Raw genomic sequence first — 19,269 nt, forward strand, 5'->3', positions numbered from 1 at the left:
ACAATGTCCTGAGCAAACAGAATGTGGGTAGACAACATGCAAATACTTTCCCTCAGGAGCTTGTCAATAAGAATTAAATGCAGGTTTTAAAGCTTGAATAGCTCAGTAGGGGACTAACCAGAGAAGGAAATATTCTCTTCAGTAATGGACAAGTTTTTATTATCTGCATTTCTCTGTAATCCATCTTAAAGGTATTCAAATTGTGACAACATGGTTCTGTTCCACTATGGTGTTTTTTTCTCGTTTTTTGCTTGAATTCTTGGTGCCGTGGCATTCGCAGGGTTGAACCTGCCCCAGTGTTTTTGCTTGGTCTCTTGCCCATTTTTGATTAAATCAAGCTGAGCATTCCTGTGAAAGCTAGAGGAAGAGATGGGCTGCCTGCCAAACCTGCAGTAGTGACACTCTGTTCCAGGCAGGTCACAAAACCTCTTTTCCCCCAAAAGAAACAGCGATCCCATCTTTGTGAGGACAATGCCTCAGTCTGATAAACTGCGTATCAATCAAAGAGGGGAGGATAAAGGCACATGTATCTCTAACTTTACTAGGGTACCATTGCTTTAGTGTTGCATGAAAATAAGGTGCAAAAAAATACTTGCAATTTAGAAATTACTGCAATTTGGATGTCAGTGCAGTGCAGTCCAATTCAGATGTTGAGAGGGTGAAATTGGAAAATTTTGTTTCCAAGCTATAATCACCTTAGAAAATAAGGTTTCTGTTTGCAAAAAGTTCTGTTGTGGTTCATTACTTTAAAAATGGTGTATTTGCCAAAAGAAAGAAAAAGGCTTTTATTTTAATAAAATTTCTGGGTATCGTTGTCTACATCCTGTGCTAGTTATAATCACTTGTCACTCGCACAATTTACAGCTGGAACACACACACACACACACACACACACACACACACACACACACACACACACACACACACACACACACACACACACACAGCCAGTTCAGACCAGCTCATCTATTGACTTTGGCCCGTCCCCACCTTCCTGAATAAAGCTGTCATGGGAAATGGTGACTCTGCAAAAGGGCAGGAAATGAGACTGCTGGTTCTTGTCACTAGAATATTAACATAAGGAAAGGGAGGACTGCTTAATTCCAACTATTTTCCTAACCTCATTTACATTTACCTGGACAATTCTGCTTGCGTGACTATCAGCTCTCTGGACAACAAGCTATTGTAGTGTCTGGTTTCCAAAACCTGTCCTGTCAAATGTGTTTCTGATTAAACGACTTAATTACAGCTGTGCAAACAATGTTGATTTAAGCTTCTTGAATCCAGAGCATCTTGGTCATTACGAGTTAACCTTGAAACAGCAGCAGTGTTTAAAAATGGGAACTTTTGAGTTGAGTTTGGGTTTAAGTCACGTTGCCAGGGAAAGCAGAAACTGTTTTAAGCTTCATCTAATGTCTGATGCACCGGACCTGAGAGTGCTTAATTCTGGCAATGGATGTCCAAAGTGGAAAAATGGTCCATTTGTTACCACTGACATCCCTCCCCTTAATCAGCACAAAAATACACTAAAAATACAAATTACGTTATAATATAGTAAATTTTATATCTTTACAGTTATCTCTCTACATAAAATGAAGAGTTTTGCACATCTTTAATTTCACAGCCCAGCTCTTTCAAACTGCATTTAAATCTGTAACTGATGTTTTGACTACAAAAATGTTAGAGGAGTTTCAAGGTTAGCTCTTAGTGACCGAGTATATTCTAAAGTATGTTCTTTTACGTATATTAGTGCCTTAAAGAAAAATCCCCTAATAATTCTGTATGTATGCATAGCCTGATATGGTGTAGAATCCTACAGATGGGACTTCCAAGGTTGGATACTGATCTAGGATGAATTGGATAACCTGAGTTTTATGATGGTAGGACAGAATAGTTAGCCTCAGTGTCGCCTAGGCTGATCTAGGGAGAGTTTCTATGTCTGATCACCATCCAAGGACCACAACTAGAAAGCGTACTTATGTAAATATCAGCTGAGCTAACAAGAACATGTTTCAGTATCATGCGTGTTGCTGTCAAATAGTCAACTGATATTCAATATCTAAAGTCACCCAGGAAGAGTGGATACTTTGGTGAGAGTGCTAATGTCCATGAAACTGCACCCAGTCTCTCATGCCAGCTTCAGGACCAAAGGGAAGAATATTTTGAGATAAAGGGAAATGCTGCAGGACATTATCCTTTCTGACATTGTAACTACATGAATATTTTCTTCATGATAGTCCAATGCCTCAGATTTCTCATCAACAATTTGGCTTCAGAGAACCAAATCAAATAGCTGGTTTGGGTTTGACCAGACTCTGTCTTCAGTCCACAGCTGACCTTCAGATGTTTTGGTGATGTTTGGTTAGACAGGTGCAGTTGAGCTGTTGCCATGGAATGTTTGCAAGCTTCAAGTAGCTTTATATCCCACTGGATTCAGTGAATGTTATTTTGCAGGTTTAAAGGCCACTTTGTAGCATAAGTCCTAGCTATGCAGGGTGGGTGGTTACCCAGAGTGAGATGAGAAGATGCTTGATTATCATTTTGAGGTAGAGATTTAACTGCTTATGAATTAACACTCAGCTTAATGAAAGGGTTAAGGTGATCAATCCCTTGTTCCTTGACGGCATGAAATATAATCTGGAATTCCTATGAATTTGTTTTCCCTAAATATTTACAATGTTTGCCTAAGACATTTTAAATGTGGCTTGAGTGTAATGTGATTTACTTGACAGTTTTATTATTAGATATTGTACTGTATTAGATGAGTGTAATCTGATGCCTTGGATTTTGAGGACAAAAAGGAAGTAATTTGTATATAGCCTATACTTTTCTATTCGTCACTAGCAAGCAGAAGTCAGGTAGTTAAACTTCTTGCTTTGCGTGAACAGTCAGGCCAGACAGGCGCCTTGCACCTTGACCACCTATTATGAAGCTCTTTGCTGCAATGTCATGTGAAAGCGAGTTAATTGGGTGAAGCTGTAGAGCATGTTAGGGCCATGGTAAAGGGTTGCTAGCTGACAGTTGAGTGTCAGTGAGAGCCAGTCAAGTGTGGCTGAGGAGACAGAGGCCTGTCACAAAGTTCATGTGGACTACAGCACTGTTAGAGAGCTGATGTGTCAGAATCTAGCCTTATTGCATGCAGACACCTCAGCTTTCACGCTGTATATGTCAACTATTGTTACTCTTATTTCTTTTCTTCCAAGTTCCTGCATTCAAATGATTGGACAAAGCATTTCAATGTTCCGTATATCAGAGGTATAAGATCACATGTTATTCAGTAGAATATGGATATGGTTCTGTATGAAAAGTAAACAATTTCTCCACACTCGTACTTTTTAAAACTTGAAAATCAGCTATCAATTCTTGAAATTGTGCAATCTATGAATAAATTCTCAACGCTGTCTTGACACTGTACGTTATTGTACTGCCATTCATAATGGGATGGAGTTAACTATATCCCTGTGACTGAATTATTTAATTGCACAATTCTGCCTTTAGGTTTGGTCTTAAAGACCACTTTGGTTTACACAGCAATCTTCATTGGTATCATTTTGCATGTGTAGGGTGCACTTTGAAATTTTAAATAGGCAGGATGAGGAGGAGAATTAAGCTACATTAAGTAACAAGATAATTGAGTTAGATAAAAAAGATTGAACATACTCAACAAATTGTGGGCTTATGTAACAAAATTTGCAGTATCCACTCAACTCTTTAGACTGATCGACTGGACCCCAATCTATGGATATTATAATTACCAATTCCTAATAATATATACTTTTAAAAATAAATTAATTTTTCACAAACATATTCAGTAATTAAAATATTTCATTGAAAGAAAATGCACATAATTAAGAATAAAACAGGACCAAATAGGGAAGTATTGTTTCCTATTTGAAACAGCCCAATGCTCTATTATGCAAGATAAATAGTTACATTCAACCATTTCCTTTAATTAAATTAAATATTTGACTAATAATTTTAATTTTACAAAATTCCCCATTAAATAAAAAGATTGGGATGTAAGAAATGCAAATTTGTGACAGAGATTTATGGTATCAAATGGAATCAGAGTTGAATTCCACTGAATGAGAAAACTATGCAAATATATGCATTTGTGTTGATTTATATTTTAAAATAGAGGAAATTTCTCTCAACTCATAATACACTACCTAAAATAATAAGGCATGGAGCTTTAAAAAGATTGTTTGAATTTTGTAGTTCAGTGAATTGGAGATAGCTACAAGCTATAAAAAAGCAGAATATTAAAAATCTACATGAAAAGGACTTTTTATAAGATTTACAAATCTAATAACATTTTAATGACCTGGGAAGAAACATGCTAAGTCAGTATTTCACCAAGGCTAATAATGTGAAGGGAATTTCTGTTTTACAAAGTAATATTAAGAGCTAAACTGTACTGCAGCTTACTACAGTACAAAGATTCACCTTCCCTAAATGTGATTTTGAAAACATCTTTCATTTCAATTTGCCATTTGGCTCACTCTTACTGTTATATGCTTGCATTAGTCTACAGTCAAATACCATTGAACGTGTCTTAACATATTTTGTAATGAATTTGAATTTATTTTGTAAATCCAAAAATAAACTATTTGCCCAATTGTAATAAAGCCTTTCCTGTTGTGGAAACATTAAAAGAGATTTTATCTCATGTGCCTGCATGAGATTTGCTAAGGAGCAACTCCTGTTCAGCCAGATGGGTGAGATTGGTTCTCGCCAGTCGAATGAACATGGGCAATAAAGAATTGGCAGTCCATTTTACATTGAACCAATGGGAATGAAGTTTGGGTGTAATGTAACATGGAATATTGCCAGATTTCATGCCAATGTCGAGGACCAATTTCTCCCCCAAACTCTCTTGTGATGGTTATTAATGGCTCTTGAGGGAGTTTCAGTATCAATTCCTAAATAACTTGTGCCCCTGGCATAAACATACCTTAACTATGCTGCCAGTTTAATGTTTCCACTAGGTAATTTGAAATTGGAAAATTTAGAGTGGTGTGTTTAGTGAATATTTTAAGACCCTAGTTTAGTTTCTGTTTAGGATAATATAAAGGGAATCATTAGTATTAATTTTCATATCTGATCTGGGGATACTTGATTATGTCCCTTGCTGCAAGTGGAAAATATTCTGTTCAGTATCATGATTTTTTTGGTCACTTAACAAATAAACAAAACTTGGTATCTGGTAGCTTTTATTTGTGGCAATGTATTTTGTTTTATGACGAGGAATGAGGTACAGCATTTTTTGAATAATTATTATTGAATTAGATCACATGACTTGATTTAGTTCATGCATATATTTTTACAGAATCCCATTGAAAACTTAAGTCATTTATTTACAAACTTTAAAAAACTATTCAAAAGAAAGTGACCTCAGGAGTTTTTACAAATATCAGGTTTTTGTTGTTGAATCTATGATCAAAGTTACAAAATTTAATATATTAGAGAAGGAAAACAAAATGTTCTATCTTTTTTGTGTTCTTTGTATGGTTTCTTTTTTGTAATCCACTATTAAAATAATTGCTATTATTCGTGTTGCAAAACTCTGTTGTATTTTTGATTTTTATTTCAAAGGACTGTTGGTTCTTAATTTGTGTGAATAGACCACCAAGTAGTAGCAAGAATCAGTTGACATGAGAATGTTGTTTAATGACATAATACTTTTATTTAGACTAATTGGAGTAACATAATTTCTTGCTGTAATGTATCACAAAGTTGATTATAGTGATTAGTCAGACACCACAATTTATGATTAAAATCAGCAGAACTCCGATAAAACAAATCAATCTTAAATTCATATAGTTTAAATATTACAGTTTACAGGTATAGAATAACATTTTAAAATATCTAATACTATAGTTCTTTATCATTTAGTAATTCACAACTTGGGATGTTTTTACCAATCTGTAGATAAAAGCTGCAATCATTGGTTTTTAAATCCATGGTCAGAGCTGTCCACCTTAAAGAATTACACAGGGCGAGAACCTATATTTGCACCAATTCTGGTGAAAAAAGAAAGGGGTGTGGGACCAGCAGACAATTCAAATATTCAAAATGACTGATAGGTGTGCCATAAGTATGTCAGTCATTATAGAAAAGATGCAAAAAGTAGTTTCAGAATTTTAGGATTTGAAATATTATAGGGATGTTTACCATTTCAAGGTAAGTTCCACCAATTAGCTTTTAATTTTATTTGAAGTTTGCAATTTGTGGCTCTCAGCTTTATTTTAACTTCTTAGAATTCAAAAAGTGGTGAAAATGCTCAGAACCAGAGAGACTGAACCAAAGGTTCTGGCATTGTGTCAACTGTGCAAACTAAATTTTGAAACTTGTTTTCAATCTTGTTCCTAGTGAAGAATCTGGTTCAGCAATTAGTATTGAAAAAATTTAAAGTGAAATCTTAATCATCTATTGCTCAGTTTGACATGATGGGAATTGTTAACTGGTATGCAGAAACATTGTTGTGTCTGACAATGGAAATACTTGCGGAAAGCAGGGATGGCTGATCTGAATAATTACTGCCTGCAAATGTAGACAGTACAGTCTGTAGAAATCGTTATGGTCTCTCCACTTACCATGTCACAATCCCAGAGGGGCAGAACGGATCACATTGCATATATGATTATAAAGAATTCTGCTGGGTTGAATCATCAAATGATTTAGGTTTAAACATCTGTGTGGATTTATCATGGTGGAGTGAATAGATAAGCCTGACTTGTAATACAGTCCTGTAGAAACTCCAGTCTACTGCGAATGTACAAAGCAAGCATTTCATTACTGTATGCAATAATGTGCTTTTAAATGGAAGGTACCTGCGCAAAACTGTCTCAAAGACAAGCCTAATCAAATAAAACTGACACCAGTTATCTCGAGCTAGGATGTGCATGTAATCAACCCTTTCACTGATGCACAGAATGCCTTTTCAGTGATGGTGAGTGGTCCAATTTCTCCTTTCCTTTTACTTGATGTGAAAAAGAATGTTTTAACAAAAAGTACAATTTGAAAACATGTTCAATGAAGGAAAGCAAAGTTTTTAAGAACTTTTTAACTTTAGTGCCATTGTAAGGGGGAACAGGATTATTTAAAATGGTTGTCCCATTTAAATCAATTCAAGAAACAAGCCTAAAGGTATATGTAGAAGTGACTTGTTTTTTGAATTATTTGCTCTTGTCTTTACTTGGGAAACTCTTTTCCCTACTTGAAATCTGGCAAATTTTCAGTACACATAATAATGTCAGCTTCAAGCTCATCGATCTTGTCATGATGGAAAATCATGCCAGAAGGGCTAAAAATGTGTAGTAGTGTATCTGTAGCAACATATGGACATCAGAAAATGTTCTCTTAAGTTTGTACTTTCTTTGTTCAGCTTACCATCTTTCATTTAGGATAGTGGGAGGAAAGTCTTGGAACTTATTTTTCCAGAGCCCACAATAAATGTTTCTGTAGAGACTGAATTGTACTGCTTGGAAAAGGACCAGGGAATATTTTTGTAATCTAATAAGTATTGAACTCTTACAAATGGAATAAAGATAATTCTTTGGTAAGGAGACACAAACTTGTAAAGAGATTTGGTATAATTTTACAGATGTAAAGAGATAATACTGAAAACATAATTAAAACCCTTTTTATTTATTAATCTTGTAGTAAAGTATTTTCAATTATACTGAAGGCAGTCTGCCCAGATACAGTGGTCTGAACACAAATTTGCTGTGAAAAGGTAATGTGTTCTGAATACCTCCCTATAAAGTTCATAGAAATTATGCTCCTTGGAAAATTTCTTCCCTACAGATAGAGAAACATTGCTTTCTTATTCCAAATAATGCCTCCCAGCATTTTACCTCGATGTCTTCTGTTGTGGGAAGTTTCATTTTTCACAATCAGGAGTTCTAAATCCATTTTTAAATGGATTAATGCAGGTTAAAACTGAGTATTTTCCTTTTAGCTGTTGCTAATAATGCTGTTTTATTCATTGGCCTAAGCCAGAACAAATCTGGTTTAGAGTAGCCATTTAGAAATGTTGTTTAAAAAACACTTTTTGTAACATTTCTGTACTAAACGTGGGACCTGAAGCTGCTGTGCATTTGCTCAGAGCTTTTCCTGCTGCAGCAGTGGAGCTTTGGTGGAAGTTTGGCAGAAATCGCTTTATACTACAGTTACAGTGGTGTAGTGGGAGAATTGTAAGGAAATTCACACCTGGCACCATGTCCAGAATTGTTCCCACAGACTGATGGGAGAATTGGAGTGAGGAAAATATATTGTTCTTCAAAAGCAATTTAATATCTGCAAGAGTTTTCTTGGGTCTCTGATATCAAAGTGCTAAGGTGTCCACATTTGATGTCAATGCTTCCATAGAACAGAATGAGATAACCGGGGAGAAGTTAAGGGCGCTGCCCTTGGAATAATTAAAAGGTGTAGCAAGGCACTTAAAGGTGGAGTTCCCCCCCAAAAGCCAGAAAAACTGGGTGGCGAAACATCTAGAGATGGAAATTAAGTAAGGGGCACCCAAGGAGACAAGCAACTATGCCAGAGTGAGACGGAGACTACGTGAGCAGCAAATTAGGCTCACGTGGGAATTCAGAGCACAGGAGAAAGAGATGTAGTATACATAGGAATTATTCTAGGTTAATTAAGTGAGTAATTAAATTAAGTTAACTAAATAACATAAGTAACAATGGCAAGACAGGTGTTATGTTGCAGCTGTGGAATGTGGAGGCTTTTGGACACTAAGGCAATTCACAACAAACACGTCTGCAGGAAGTGTAAGCAGCTTGAGGAATTCCGGATCAGGATATTGACCTGGAAGCCGAACTGCAGATACTGCACAACAGAAGGGAAGGGGAGAAATATCTGGACGCTTTGTTCCAGAAGGTGGTCATGTCCTTTAGAATAGGGTCGGCTGTTTTGGTCAGCAGTGAGGGACAGGAGGATGCATGAGGCAGGTAATGAGACCAAGTAGACAGCAGAGGTGAGGCCTCACACTTTGCAATTGTCAAACAGGTTTGAGCTGTTCACAATCTGTATGGAAGAAAGTGAAGTCTGCAGGGTGGATGAGCTGGCTGGCCATGGCACTGTGGTACAGGAAACCACTCAAGTAGGGGGAGCAAACAGGAATGTAGTGGTAGTAGGGGACAGTTTAGTGAGGGGGATTGACACAGTTCTCTACAGCAAAGAGTGAGAATCCAGAAGGCTGTGTTGCATGCCTGATGCCAGGATTTGGGACATCTGCTCAGGACTGGAGAGGAACTTGCAGTGGGAGAGGGAGGATCCAGTTATAATGGTCCTTGTAGGTACCAATGCCACAGGCAGGACAAGGAAAGAGATTCTGCTTAGTCAGTATGAGAAGCTAGGCACCAAATTAAGAAGCAGAACCTTAAAGGTAATAATCTCTGGATTATTACCTGAGTCATGTGCAAATTGACATAGGACAAATAAGATTAGAGAGATGAATGCGTGGCTCAAAGACTGGCGTGGGAGAAGTGGGTTCTGGTTTGTGGGGCATTGGCACCAGTACTGGGGAAGCTAGGGGCTGTACCATTGGGATGGCCTACACCTGAATCATGCTGGGATGAGTGTTCTTGCGAATCACATAACTAGGAAAGTAGAGAGGGCTTTAAACTTAACAATTAGATGTGGCAAATCAAAGAGTAGATTCAAGGCAGGAGGCCATAATAGTAATATGGGAAATGAGGTCCGAGAATAGCAGGAAGGGACAGAGATAAAACTTAATAATACACGGATAGTCAAGACTAGATGTTGCAAAGGTAACAAAAAGATAAAACTAAAGGCTCTGTATCTGCAAGCACACAGCATTCATAACAAAGCAAATGAATTGATAGCGCATATTGAAGTAAATAAGTATGACCTGATAGCCATTATGGAGACGTGACTGCAGGATGACAAGGATTGGGTCCTGAATATTGAGGGGTATATGACATTTAAGAAGAATAGGAAGCTAGGTAAAGGTGGAGGGGTAGCACTGTTAATCAAGGATAGCATTGGTGCAATAGTTAGCGATGACCTTAGTTCAGGAGATCAGGAGAAAGAATCGGTTCAGGTGGACATGAGGAATAGTAAGGGAAAGAAGTCACTAGTGGGAGTAGTCTACAGGCCCCCTAACAGTGATCACAATGTAGGACAAAGTATACAAGAAATAATATTGGGTGCTTGTGATAAAGGGATGGCAATAATCATGCGTGATTTTAATCTGCATATAAACTGGAAAAATCAGATTGGCCGTAATAGCCCGGATGAGTTCTTAGAATGTTTTCAGAGTTTTTTTTTAGAGCAACACATTCTGGAACCAGCCAGAGAGCAGGTTATATTAGACTTGGTATTGTGTAACGTGACAGGATTAATTAATGCCCTCAGAGTAAAGGCACCCCTAGGTAGCAGCGACCACAATGTGATTGAATTTTACAATCAGTTTGAAAGGGAGAAGGGTGGGTCTAAGACTAATATCTTAAACTTAAATAAGGACAACTATGTGGGCATGAAAGCTGAGCTAGCTGAACTGAACTGGGATACTAGGCTAAGGAATGGATCATTGAGAAGCAGTAGCAGACATTTAAGGGGATATTTCTGAACACTCAGAATAAGTATATTCCTACTTTAAAGAAAAATTCTAAGGGGAGTTCCCATTATCCGTGGTAAACTAAAGAAGTTAAGGAAAGCATCAAACTGAAGGAAAAAGCATATAACTATGCAAAGATGAGTGGCAGGACAGATAATTGGTTAGAATATAAAGAATGGCAGAGAATGACTAAAAAGTTAATCAGAAGAAATCTATGAAAGAAATTAGAGTGTGAGAGGAGAGGAACTTAGCTGGAAATGTAAAAATGGATAGCAAGAGTTTCTACAGACATTTAAAAAGGAAAAGAATAAGTAAAGTGAGTGTTGGTCCTCTAGAGAGTGAGAATGGGGAGTTAATAGTGGATCATATGGAAATGGCATTTGAAATGAACAAATATTTTGCTTCTGTCTTCACCTTAGAGGATATAAAAACATTCCAGTAATAGCTGTAAATTAGGAGGTAGAAGGGAGAGGGGAACTTGGTGAAATTACAAGCACTAGGGAAGCGGTACTGAGCAAACTGATGGAGCTTCAGGCTGACAAGTCTCCGGATCCTGTTGGGCTTCATCCCAGGGTGTTAAAAGAAGTGGCTAATGAGGTAGTTGATCCGCTGGTGTTAATTTTCCAGAATTTGCTAGATTTTGGGAAGGTTCCATCAGACTGAAAAGTAGCAAATATAACTCCTCTATTCAAGAAAGCAGGGAGACAGAAAACCGGAAACTGTAGGCCAGTTAGATTGATGTCTGTTGTGGGGAAGGTATTAGAATTGATCATTAAAGAGGTTACAGCTTGGCACTTAGAGAAACTCAAGGTAATCAGGTTTAACCAATTTATTGGAGTCTTTGAAGGAGTAACATACACTGTGGATAAAGGGGAGCCTGTAGGTATGCTGTACTTGGATTTCCAGAAGGCATTTGATAAAGTGCCACATTAGAGGCTTATAGTGTAGGGGGTAACATATTAGCCTGGATAGAAGATTGGCTGGCTGGCAGAAAACAGAGTATGCATAAATGAGTAACAAAAGCAAAAAATGCTGGAAAAATTCAACAGGCCTGACAGCATCTGTGGCGAGAAAGACAGAGTTAATGTTTCAAGTCCACATAATTTCTTCAGAGCTCTGTTTCAGATTTCCAGCATCCGCAGTATTTTGTCTTTATCTTATGCATAAATAAGTCTTTGTCTAATTAGCAGGATGTGACGAGTGACATCCCACAGGGGCCTGTGCTGGTGCCCTAACTTTTTACCATTTATATCAATGACTTAGATGAGGGGAGTGAAGGCATGGAGCTAATTTTGCAGATGACACAAAGTTGGGTAGGAAGGTATGTTGTAAAGAGGATATAAGGAGGTTGAAGACAGATATGGATGGGCAGAGAAAGTGGGCAAAAATCTGGCAGATGGAGTATAATGTAGCAAAATGTGAAGTTGTTCACTTTTGCAGGAAGAACACCAAAGCAGAGTACGGCTGCGGAATCCCGAGGTGCAGAGAGATCTAGGTATTCTAGTGCGAGAGTCACTAAAAGGTAGTGTACAGCAAGTAATTAAGAAGGCTAATGGAATGCTATCCTTTATTACGAAAGTAGAAGTAAGCATGTTATGCATTAGTTATACGGGCAGTGGTGAGACCACATCTCGAATATTGTTTGCAGTTTTAGTCTCCTTATTTAAGGAAGGATGTAAATGCATAGGAGGCAGTTCAGAGGAGGTTTACTAGATTGATACTTGGACACTTGGAGTGAGTGGGTTGCCTTATGAGGAAAGGTTGGACAGACTGGGCTGGTTTCCACTGGAGTTTAGAAGACTGAAGGATGACTTGGTTGAAATATATAAGATCCTGAACGGTATTGACAAGGTGGATGTAAAAAGGATATTTCCTTTGGTGGGTGAGTCCAGAACTAGGGGGCCCTGTTTTAAAATTAGAGGCTCCCCTTTTAGGACAGAAATTAGGAGAATTCTTTCTCTCGGAGTGTTGTGTGATTTCAGAGCTCTCTGCCTCATATGGCGGTGGAGGCAGGGTCATTGACTATTTTTAAGGCTGAGGTAGATTGATTCCCTTGCCTAACACGAATCTAAAGCTATTGGGGGTGGATGGGAATGTGGAGTTTGAAACATCAACAGATTAGCCCTGATCTTATTAAATGGCGGAGCAGGCTCGAGGGGCCAAATGGCCTACTTCTGCTCCTGTTTCATGTGTTTGTGTGATAAATAGATAAATTAGAGGTGGAGAAATTAAGATTGGAGCAGCTTTAATTAGAACTAGAATTTGAGGAAAGGGAAAAAGAGTGACAGAATTCCAGGAAAGGGAAAGTGAAAAGGAAAGGGAGTTTAAATTAAAACAGCTTGAGCTGAGGAGGAAGGATCCCACTGTGCCCATTGAAGACACCCCTGATGAGGGAGCCACCGCTAGCTCAAACTTAAAGGTTGAAGTATTCCAATTTTACCCCTGAGTTTAATGAAGAAGAGGTGGACACCACCTTCATCTCTTTTGAAAGGTTAGCACATCAGTTAAAATAGCCAGCCCAACACTGGTCCCTGTAATTGCAGAGTAAGCTGACAGGAAAGCTCACAAGGTTTATTCCTGCTTGTCTGAAGAAAGAGCAACAAGCTATGAGGCAGCAAAGAGGGCTATTTTAAATGTGTGTCAGTTAATACTGGAGGCGTAACGTCAAAAAATTCAGTGCCCTCGAGAAACAGCCAACCAGAAGTACCTGTAATTTGAATGGCTTAAGCAGCTTGCTTTTGACCAGTGGGTACAGGTGCTTAAAATTGATGCCACCTGTGAAAGCCTTTGTGAAATAATTCTTATTATGGAGTTCAAAAACTTCATACCCTTTCTGACTGATAAGAAAGCACAGAGAGGAACAGGGGACAAACAGGCAGCAACTCTGGCTGATGATTATGAGCTAGTCCACAAACTCTCATCCCAAAGGAAACCCCTCCCTAGTTGCCACCAACCAACTGAGAAGGATAGAAGACGGGAGAGTGATAGGAAACTGAGCACCCATGGGAGAGAAGGGGTAGCTGGAAACACAGGATCCTCGTCAGACAAGAAAGGATGGTGCTGAGAAGAGAAGTAAGGCTAAGAAGACTGTGTTTTAATTGCCACAAGGTCGGACACCTCCATGTTGATTACTGGAGCGTAAGGGAAAAACTTGTGGGATTTGTTGGAGCACACATACACCACTCAGAAAATTGGAGTCAGACAGCATAGCAGACCAGGTTATGGCTCTGCCTGCGGCAGGGGATCCCTGTAGACACACGACTGAGAGTGCTGGTGAGATATAAGGATTATATATCAGAAGGAAGAGTGGCTACATTTCCCCAAAGTAACATGAGTAAGCCTACAGTGATACTGAGGGATACAGGGGCCAGAAAAACTCTACTGCTGGAAAGGAATCAACTTCCCACCAAAGAGTGCAGTAAGTGCAAGGTGCTGGTAAAGAGTATTGAAGGAGGGTACTTGCCCATCCCTTTAAACTAGTTGCAACTGGAGTGCAATCTAGTATCAGGACTGGTGAATGTGGGAGCTGTCCCCAGTTTTCCTGTGAGCAGGGTCGCCCTGCTCCTCAGTAGTGAACCGGTGGAGTCAAAAATGATAGCATCCCCAGTAGCCTCGAAGAAGCCAACCAAGGTTAGGGAGACAGAACAGCTGCAGGAGAAGGTGCCTGCAATTTCCTCTGACTGTGTGGTAACCCAGTCTCTGGCCAGACAAACTCTGTCAGAGGAGGCTGAAGTGGCACTACACCCTACTGTCTGGTTATCTGAGACCATTTTTGGGAGTCTAGAAGACCCTAAGAAGGTAATAAGTAGACCTTCCTTGGTTGTGGCTCAGTAAGCTGATCTGTTGTTTTAAAAAAAAAAGTTAGCTCAAGCTGCCCAAACCAAAGCTGAGGCAGACACAATCCCTGAATGCTATTGTGTTAAAAATGAGGTGCTGATGAGGAAGTGGAGACCACCCCCCTCACATCTGCAACAAGGGGTGGACAGTGATCCGCCAGGTAGCAGTGCTGCTGAGGTACCGATGTCGGTATTAACAAAACCCAAGTCCGCATCAGCCAGCATTTTTACTGGCCACACCTCCCTGAGGATGTACTAAGGTTTTGCAGAACCTGCCACACACACCAGTTTATGGGAAACCCCAACCTGCAATAAAACCTGCACTTATGATTCCTGTGCCGGCTTTCGGAGAACCAATCAGCAAGGTGCTAGTGGACTGTGTGGGGCCCCTGTCCAAAACAAAAAGGGGCCACCAGTATACCCTTACCATCATTGACGTGGCTGCCTGCTTCCCAGAGGCCATTCCCCTGAGAACCATATATGCCAAAATACTGGTGACGAAATTAACACAATTCTTTACCCAGTGTGAACTGCCTACTGAGATCCAGTCGGATCAGGGCTCAAATTTCATGTCTTGAATATTCCAGGAAGTCATAGGTAACCTGGGTGTGACCCAATTTAAGTCCTCAATGTATTACCCAGAGTCACAAGGGGTGCTAGAACAGTGCCACCAGACCCTAAAAACGAAGATCAGGGCATACTGCCACGAGTACTGCCATTGACTGGGATAAAGGACTAGGTTTTCTTCTGTTTGCTACCAGAGACTCACCCAATGAGCCGACCGGGTTTACTCCATTTGAATTGGTTCACGGACACCAAGTGAGAGGTCCTCATCTCTCAAGGAGCAATTTTTAGTACAGAAGGAGGAAGTCTCCATGTTAGACTACGAAACCGTGTTCCATGAGTGACTCATGGTAACCTGTGATGTGGCTCAAGATCACTTAAAAATTCTCCCAAGCAGCTGTGAAAAAACAGACAAATGTGTCAGGGCCTGAGCCTCTCAGCCAGGAGACTATGTGCTCGTGCTCCTACCAATGCTGGGTGAATCCCTAAAAGCCCGGTTCAGTTGCCCGTACAGAGTAGCAATGAAGCTTGGAGAAGTAAACTACCCACACCGCAGAAAAAGCAAAGGCTGGGCAACATGATAAAACAGTATCACAGCCGAGAAGGGGACAAGCAGGTAACGGTCAGTCCAAAAACAACAGACCTGGAGGACAGGAGGAACAGTGAGAACGAATTGGAGGGAGACATGGACAAAATATTAATGTATTGTGGGGAAATAACACCCTACTGCCCGGGTAACAAACACAGAAATCCCAGCGAAATTGGACACCATATTCACCCACCTAAATGCAGAACAGTGAGGAAACATGACAAGGCTGCTCGCTGCATTTAAAAACACCTGGAGAGGAAGCCAGGCTGAACCACCCAACCCTACATGATGTAAATGTGGGAGAGTTTCCTCCCATAAGGCAACATCCCTACCATCTAGATTCGGAAAAGCTGGTCCAGGTTTGGAAGGAGTTTAACTACATGCTGGAATACCAACTAATAGAACCTAGCAGCAATAGCTAGAGCCTTCCAGTTGTGCTCGTGCCCAAGCCAGATGGTTCCACATGGCTCTACATTGACTACCGCAAGGTCAATGCTGTAACCAGAGCCAACTCCTACCCGATTTCCCCACCTGGAAGACTACATAGATAGAGTAAGTAACACAGCCTACATTAGAAAGGTAGATTTACTCGAGGGATACTGGCAGGTTACCTTGACTGTCCATGCAAAGGAAATCTCTGCCTTTGTGGCTCTGGATGGGTTATACCAGTGTCGAGTCATGCCATTTGGACTCAGAAATACCCCAGCCACCTTTCGAAGGCTGATGGACCAAGTAGTCGCAGGTTTATCCAATTGTGTAGTGTCTCCAGATGACCTAGTGTACAGTGACACCTGGGAACTCATTTAGAGAAACTGGAAGCCCTCTTCAGAATTTACAATCAGCTGACCTTATGGTCATTCTAACAAATAGCAAGTTTGTTAAGGCTCAGGTGACCTACCTATGATACAGGGTGGATGAATGACAAGTACTGCCCAAAGCTGCAAAGGTACCTGCAATGGTACAGTTTCCCATTCCCACAACAAAACAGGAAGTCATGAGATTTTTAGGGATGTGTGAGTTCTATTGCAAGTTTGTCCCAAACTCCCGCATTGTAGCTGCCCTGCTGACAGACCAACTACAGAAAGAAGCAGTAGTTTTGACCGAGAAACGCCAAACAGCTTTCAAGAGTTTGAAAGCCATTTTAATGAACGAACCAGTGCTAGCAGCTCCAGACTTTAACCAAGTATCTAAAGTAGCCATCAATGCTAGTGTCCTTTGGGTAGGGGCTATCCTCATCCAAGAGGATGAATCAGGAATAGAAAGACAGGTGGGGTACTTCTCCAAAAAACGAAACAAGCATCAGAAACAGTATTCCACAGAGGAAAAGACGTCCTAGGTTTATTATTGGCTCTCAAACACTTTGAGATATATGTCTGAGATGGATGCAAAGAGACCACATTCTAAACCAACCACAACCCTTTAACCTTTGGAGAAATTCAAAACTCAGAATGCAAGGTTATTTCATTGGAGCTTGTTTCTCCAACCATATCACTTAAAAATCACCTAAATTGCAGGGAAATTGAATGTGATTGCAGACACCCTGCCCAGAATTTAGAGATCCAGTTAGAATTAATGGGATAATCCAGATTAAGGCTAAGAGAGTGAATGGAAGTGAATGTTTTTTTGTGTGTTTTTATAACTTGTAATGAAATGAGAGTGAATCTCATTTCATTTTTTTTATGTCATGAGGCTCTGCCCCATTATTTTTTGCAAACATGATTTTTCAATTTGCAACCGACTGGAAATTTTGCAATTTGAACTGAGACAGAGGAAACTGCTTAAAAATGCAAGGTCACATTCCAAGGTGAAGGTGAGAAACCAACAAACCACCCTCGGGGGAGTGTGAAGAGAGAGATATTTCCTATAATCCAGGCACCTATCGATATGTATAAGGAAGACACATTAAAAATGCAAAGTACTGTATTTTGAAACAATGTGTGCTATAGACAGACACACCCAAAACCTCTTGGAGATAGATACACAATGAGTGAGGCAGTTCAAAGCAAGGCTGCCCAGTCGCTTGCGAGAGATTGCAAGTGACACAGGTGGTATCAAGAAAGCCTGCAGCTGAGGAAACAGGCTGAAAGCTGCTCACTTTCCCTATCTTTTGGAATAAGAGTGTTGCTCGTTTCAAGAAGTCAACCCTACCAGAAACCTACCAGCGAACCAAGATCTCATAGTAATTGCAATAACTTCTACATCTGACCACATCCAAGAAACTTAAAATCTACATCTCAAGGACAGTAGAAGGACACTTAACCATATGTTCTTTTACCTTTTTTGTCATTGGACTCTGACTCCCCTTATTTCTGATGCCGTGTTTGTGCACCTGAATGGCTGCATGAGGCCAAATGCCTGATGTCACGTTTTTATTATTTTCCTCGGGTTTAGTGGTTAATAAATTTGCTTGTTCTTTGATTCAAAAAAACATTGTTTGATTTGCTCCTTATTACAGCTCAAATAGTTAAACACATTCTGGTTTGGAAAAGGGCATATCCTTGTGAAAAAGAAACTTAAACTTTTGTTGTGACCAACAGAGGAGGTTGAATAGAGGATAGCCAGTTCACTCCTCCTCATGTGGTAATAACAAATTCAAATTCCAACAGCCACTATGGTGGGATTTGAACCCCTGTCCCCAGAGCATTAGTCTGGACCTCTGGATTACTAGCCCAGTGACATTACCCACAATGCCACTTGGCTTGGAAAATTGCAGGGTTTATTGTAGCAGGTTATTAGCATTCTAGAAATTTGCTCTGCTTGCACTTTATATCAATTTTATAAACAACTCCCTGTTTAATCAATTTGTCAATTTACCTTTTTATACTGGCTACGGTTCTCAATTTTGGCAATGGGAAGGATAGATTTGGATAGCACACAGCATGCTTTTAGATTCATTTTTGTTGTATCTAATTGCACTTTTGCACTCCATTATTATTTGATTATCTAATCTTTTGTGGTTTTTCTTCCTCCCTCATCCCCCTGTATCATCCCCCATTCTCCTCTTCATGCAGTCCATTGGGACCCATTTAGATCAACCATACCCCTGCCATTCTCAAGTGATCTTACCACACGTGAAGACGAGCAGCCAGGACTTTGCACCGTTGCGTCCAGAAATGGACACCTCATACAGCTTTTTGAGAGAGACACCAGGGAACAGCAGACCACGTTCCCGCTCCTCATCCTACTCTCTCCACGTCAGTTCATCCACTGGATCCTCGAGACCAGAACATAATGGCTTCCATAGCACATTTAGATTACAGTTGTAGAGTCTATTTTTTGTTTGCAGTTGTCTGAATTAAGTAAACACCACCCCTTTTTGAAATAAGGGCAATTATAAGCAATCCTGTATTTAGTGTTATAATTTTCGATTGAAAATCTTTTTTAAACTTGTGTGTATGGTTAAACAGATCATCTGTTACTTATCTATGTTTGATTTTCATTTTTTATTGAACAGCTATATTTTAAATGCAAAAGAGTGACATATTTTAAGTAATTTTGCATAGGCTTAAAATCAATAAGCCATTTTAGTCTCTATCTATCAAAGATTTTTTATACATGTCTGTTTTAAAGTGGGATGCAGCACTTTAATAGGATCGCTAAAGCTATTTGAAATGTATAGCAATGATTCCTGTCATTTCATGGCAGCCCTGCCATGGTTCACTGAGCCCCCTCTTCTCTCTTGTCAACTG

At 39.7% G+C, this 19,269-nt stretch overlaps 1 protein-coding gene across 2 annotated transcripts in view; it reads left to right on the top strand.

The window, feature by feature from the left end:
- The window catches only part of LOC121276941 (coiled-coil domain-containing protein 171-like), a 229,031-nt gene extending 210,001 nt beyond the window's left edge, over window positions 1-19,030 (top strand). For both annotated transcript variants that reach the window (XM_041185646.1, XM_041185645.1), the window contains exon 25: window positions 18,592-19,030. In XM_041185646.1, the coding sequence (XP_041041580.1) occupies window positions 18,592-18,846 (255 nt within the window). In that variant the 3' untranslated portion in view covers window positions 18,847-19,030. The remainder of the gene's footprint in view (window positions 1-18,591) is intronic.
- Window positions 19,031-19,269: the final 239 nt, after the last annotated feature.

The sequence above is a fragment of the Carcharodon carcharias genome, chromosome 4 (genome assembly GCF_017639515.1).
Source record: "Carcharodon carcharias isolate sCarCar2 chromosome 4, sCarCar2.pri, whole genome shotgun sequence".
NCBI lineage: Eukaryota > Metazoa > Chordata > Chondrichthyes > Lamniformes > Lamnidae > Carcharodon > Carcharodon carcharias.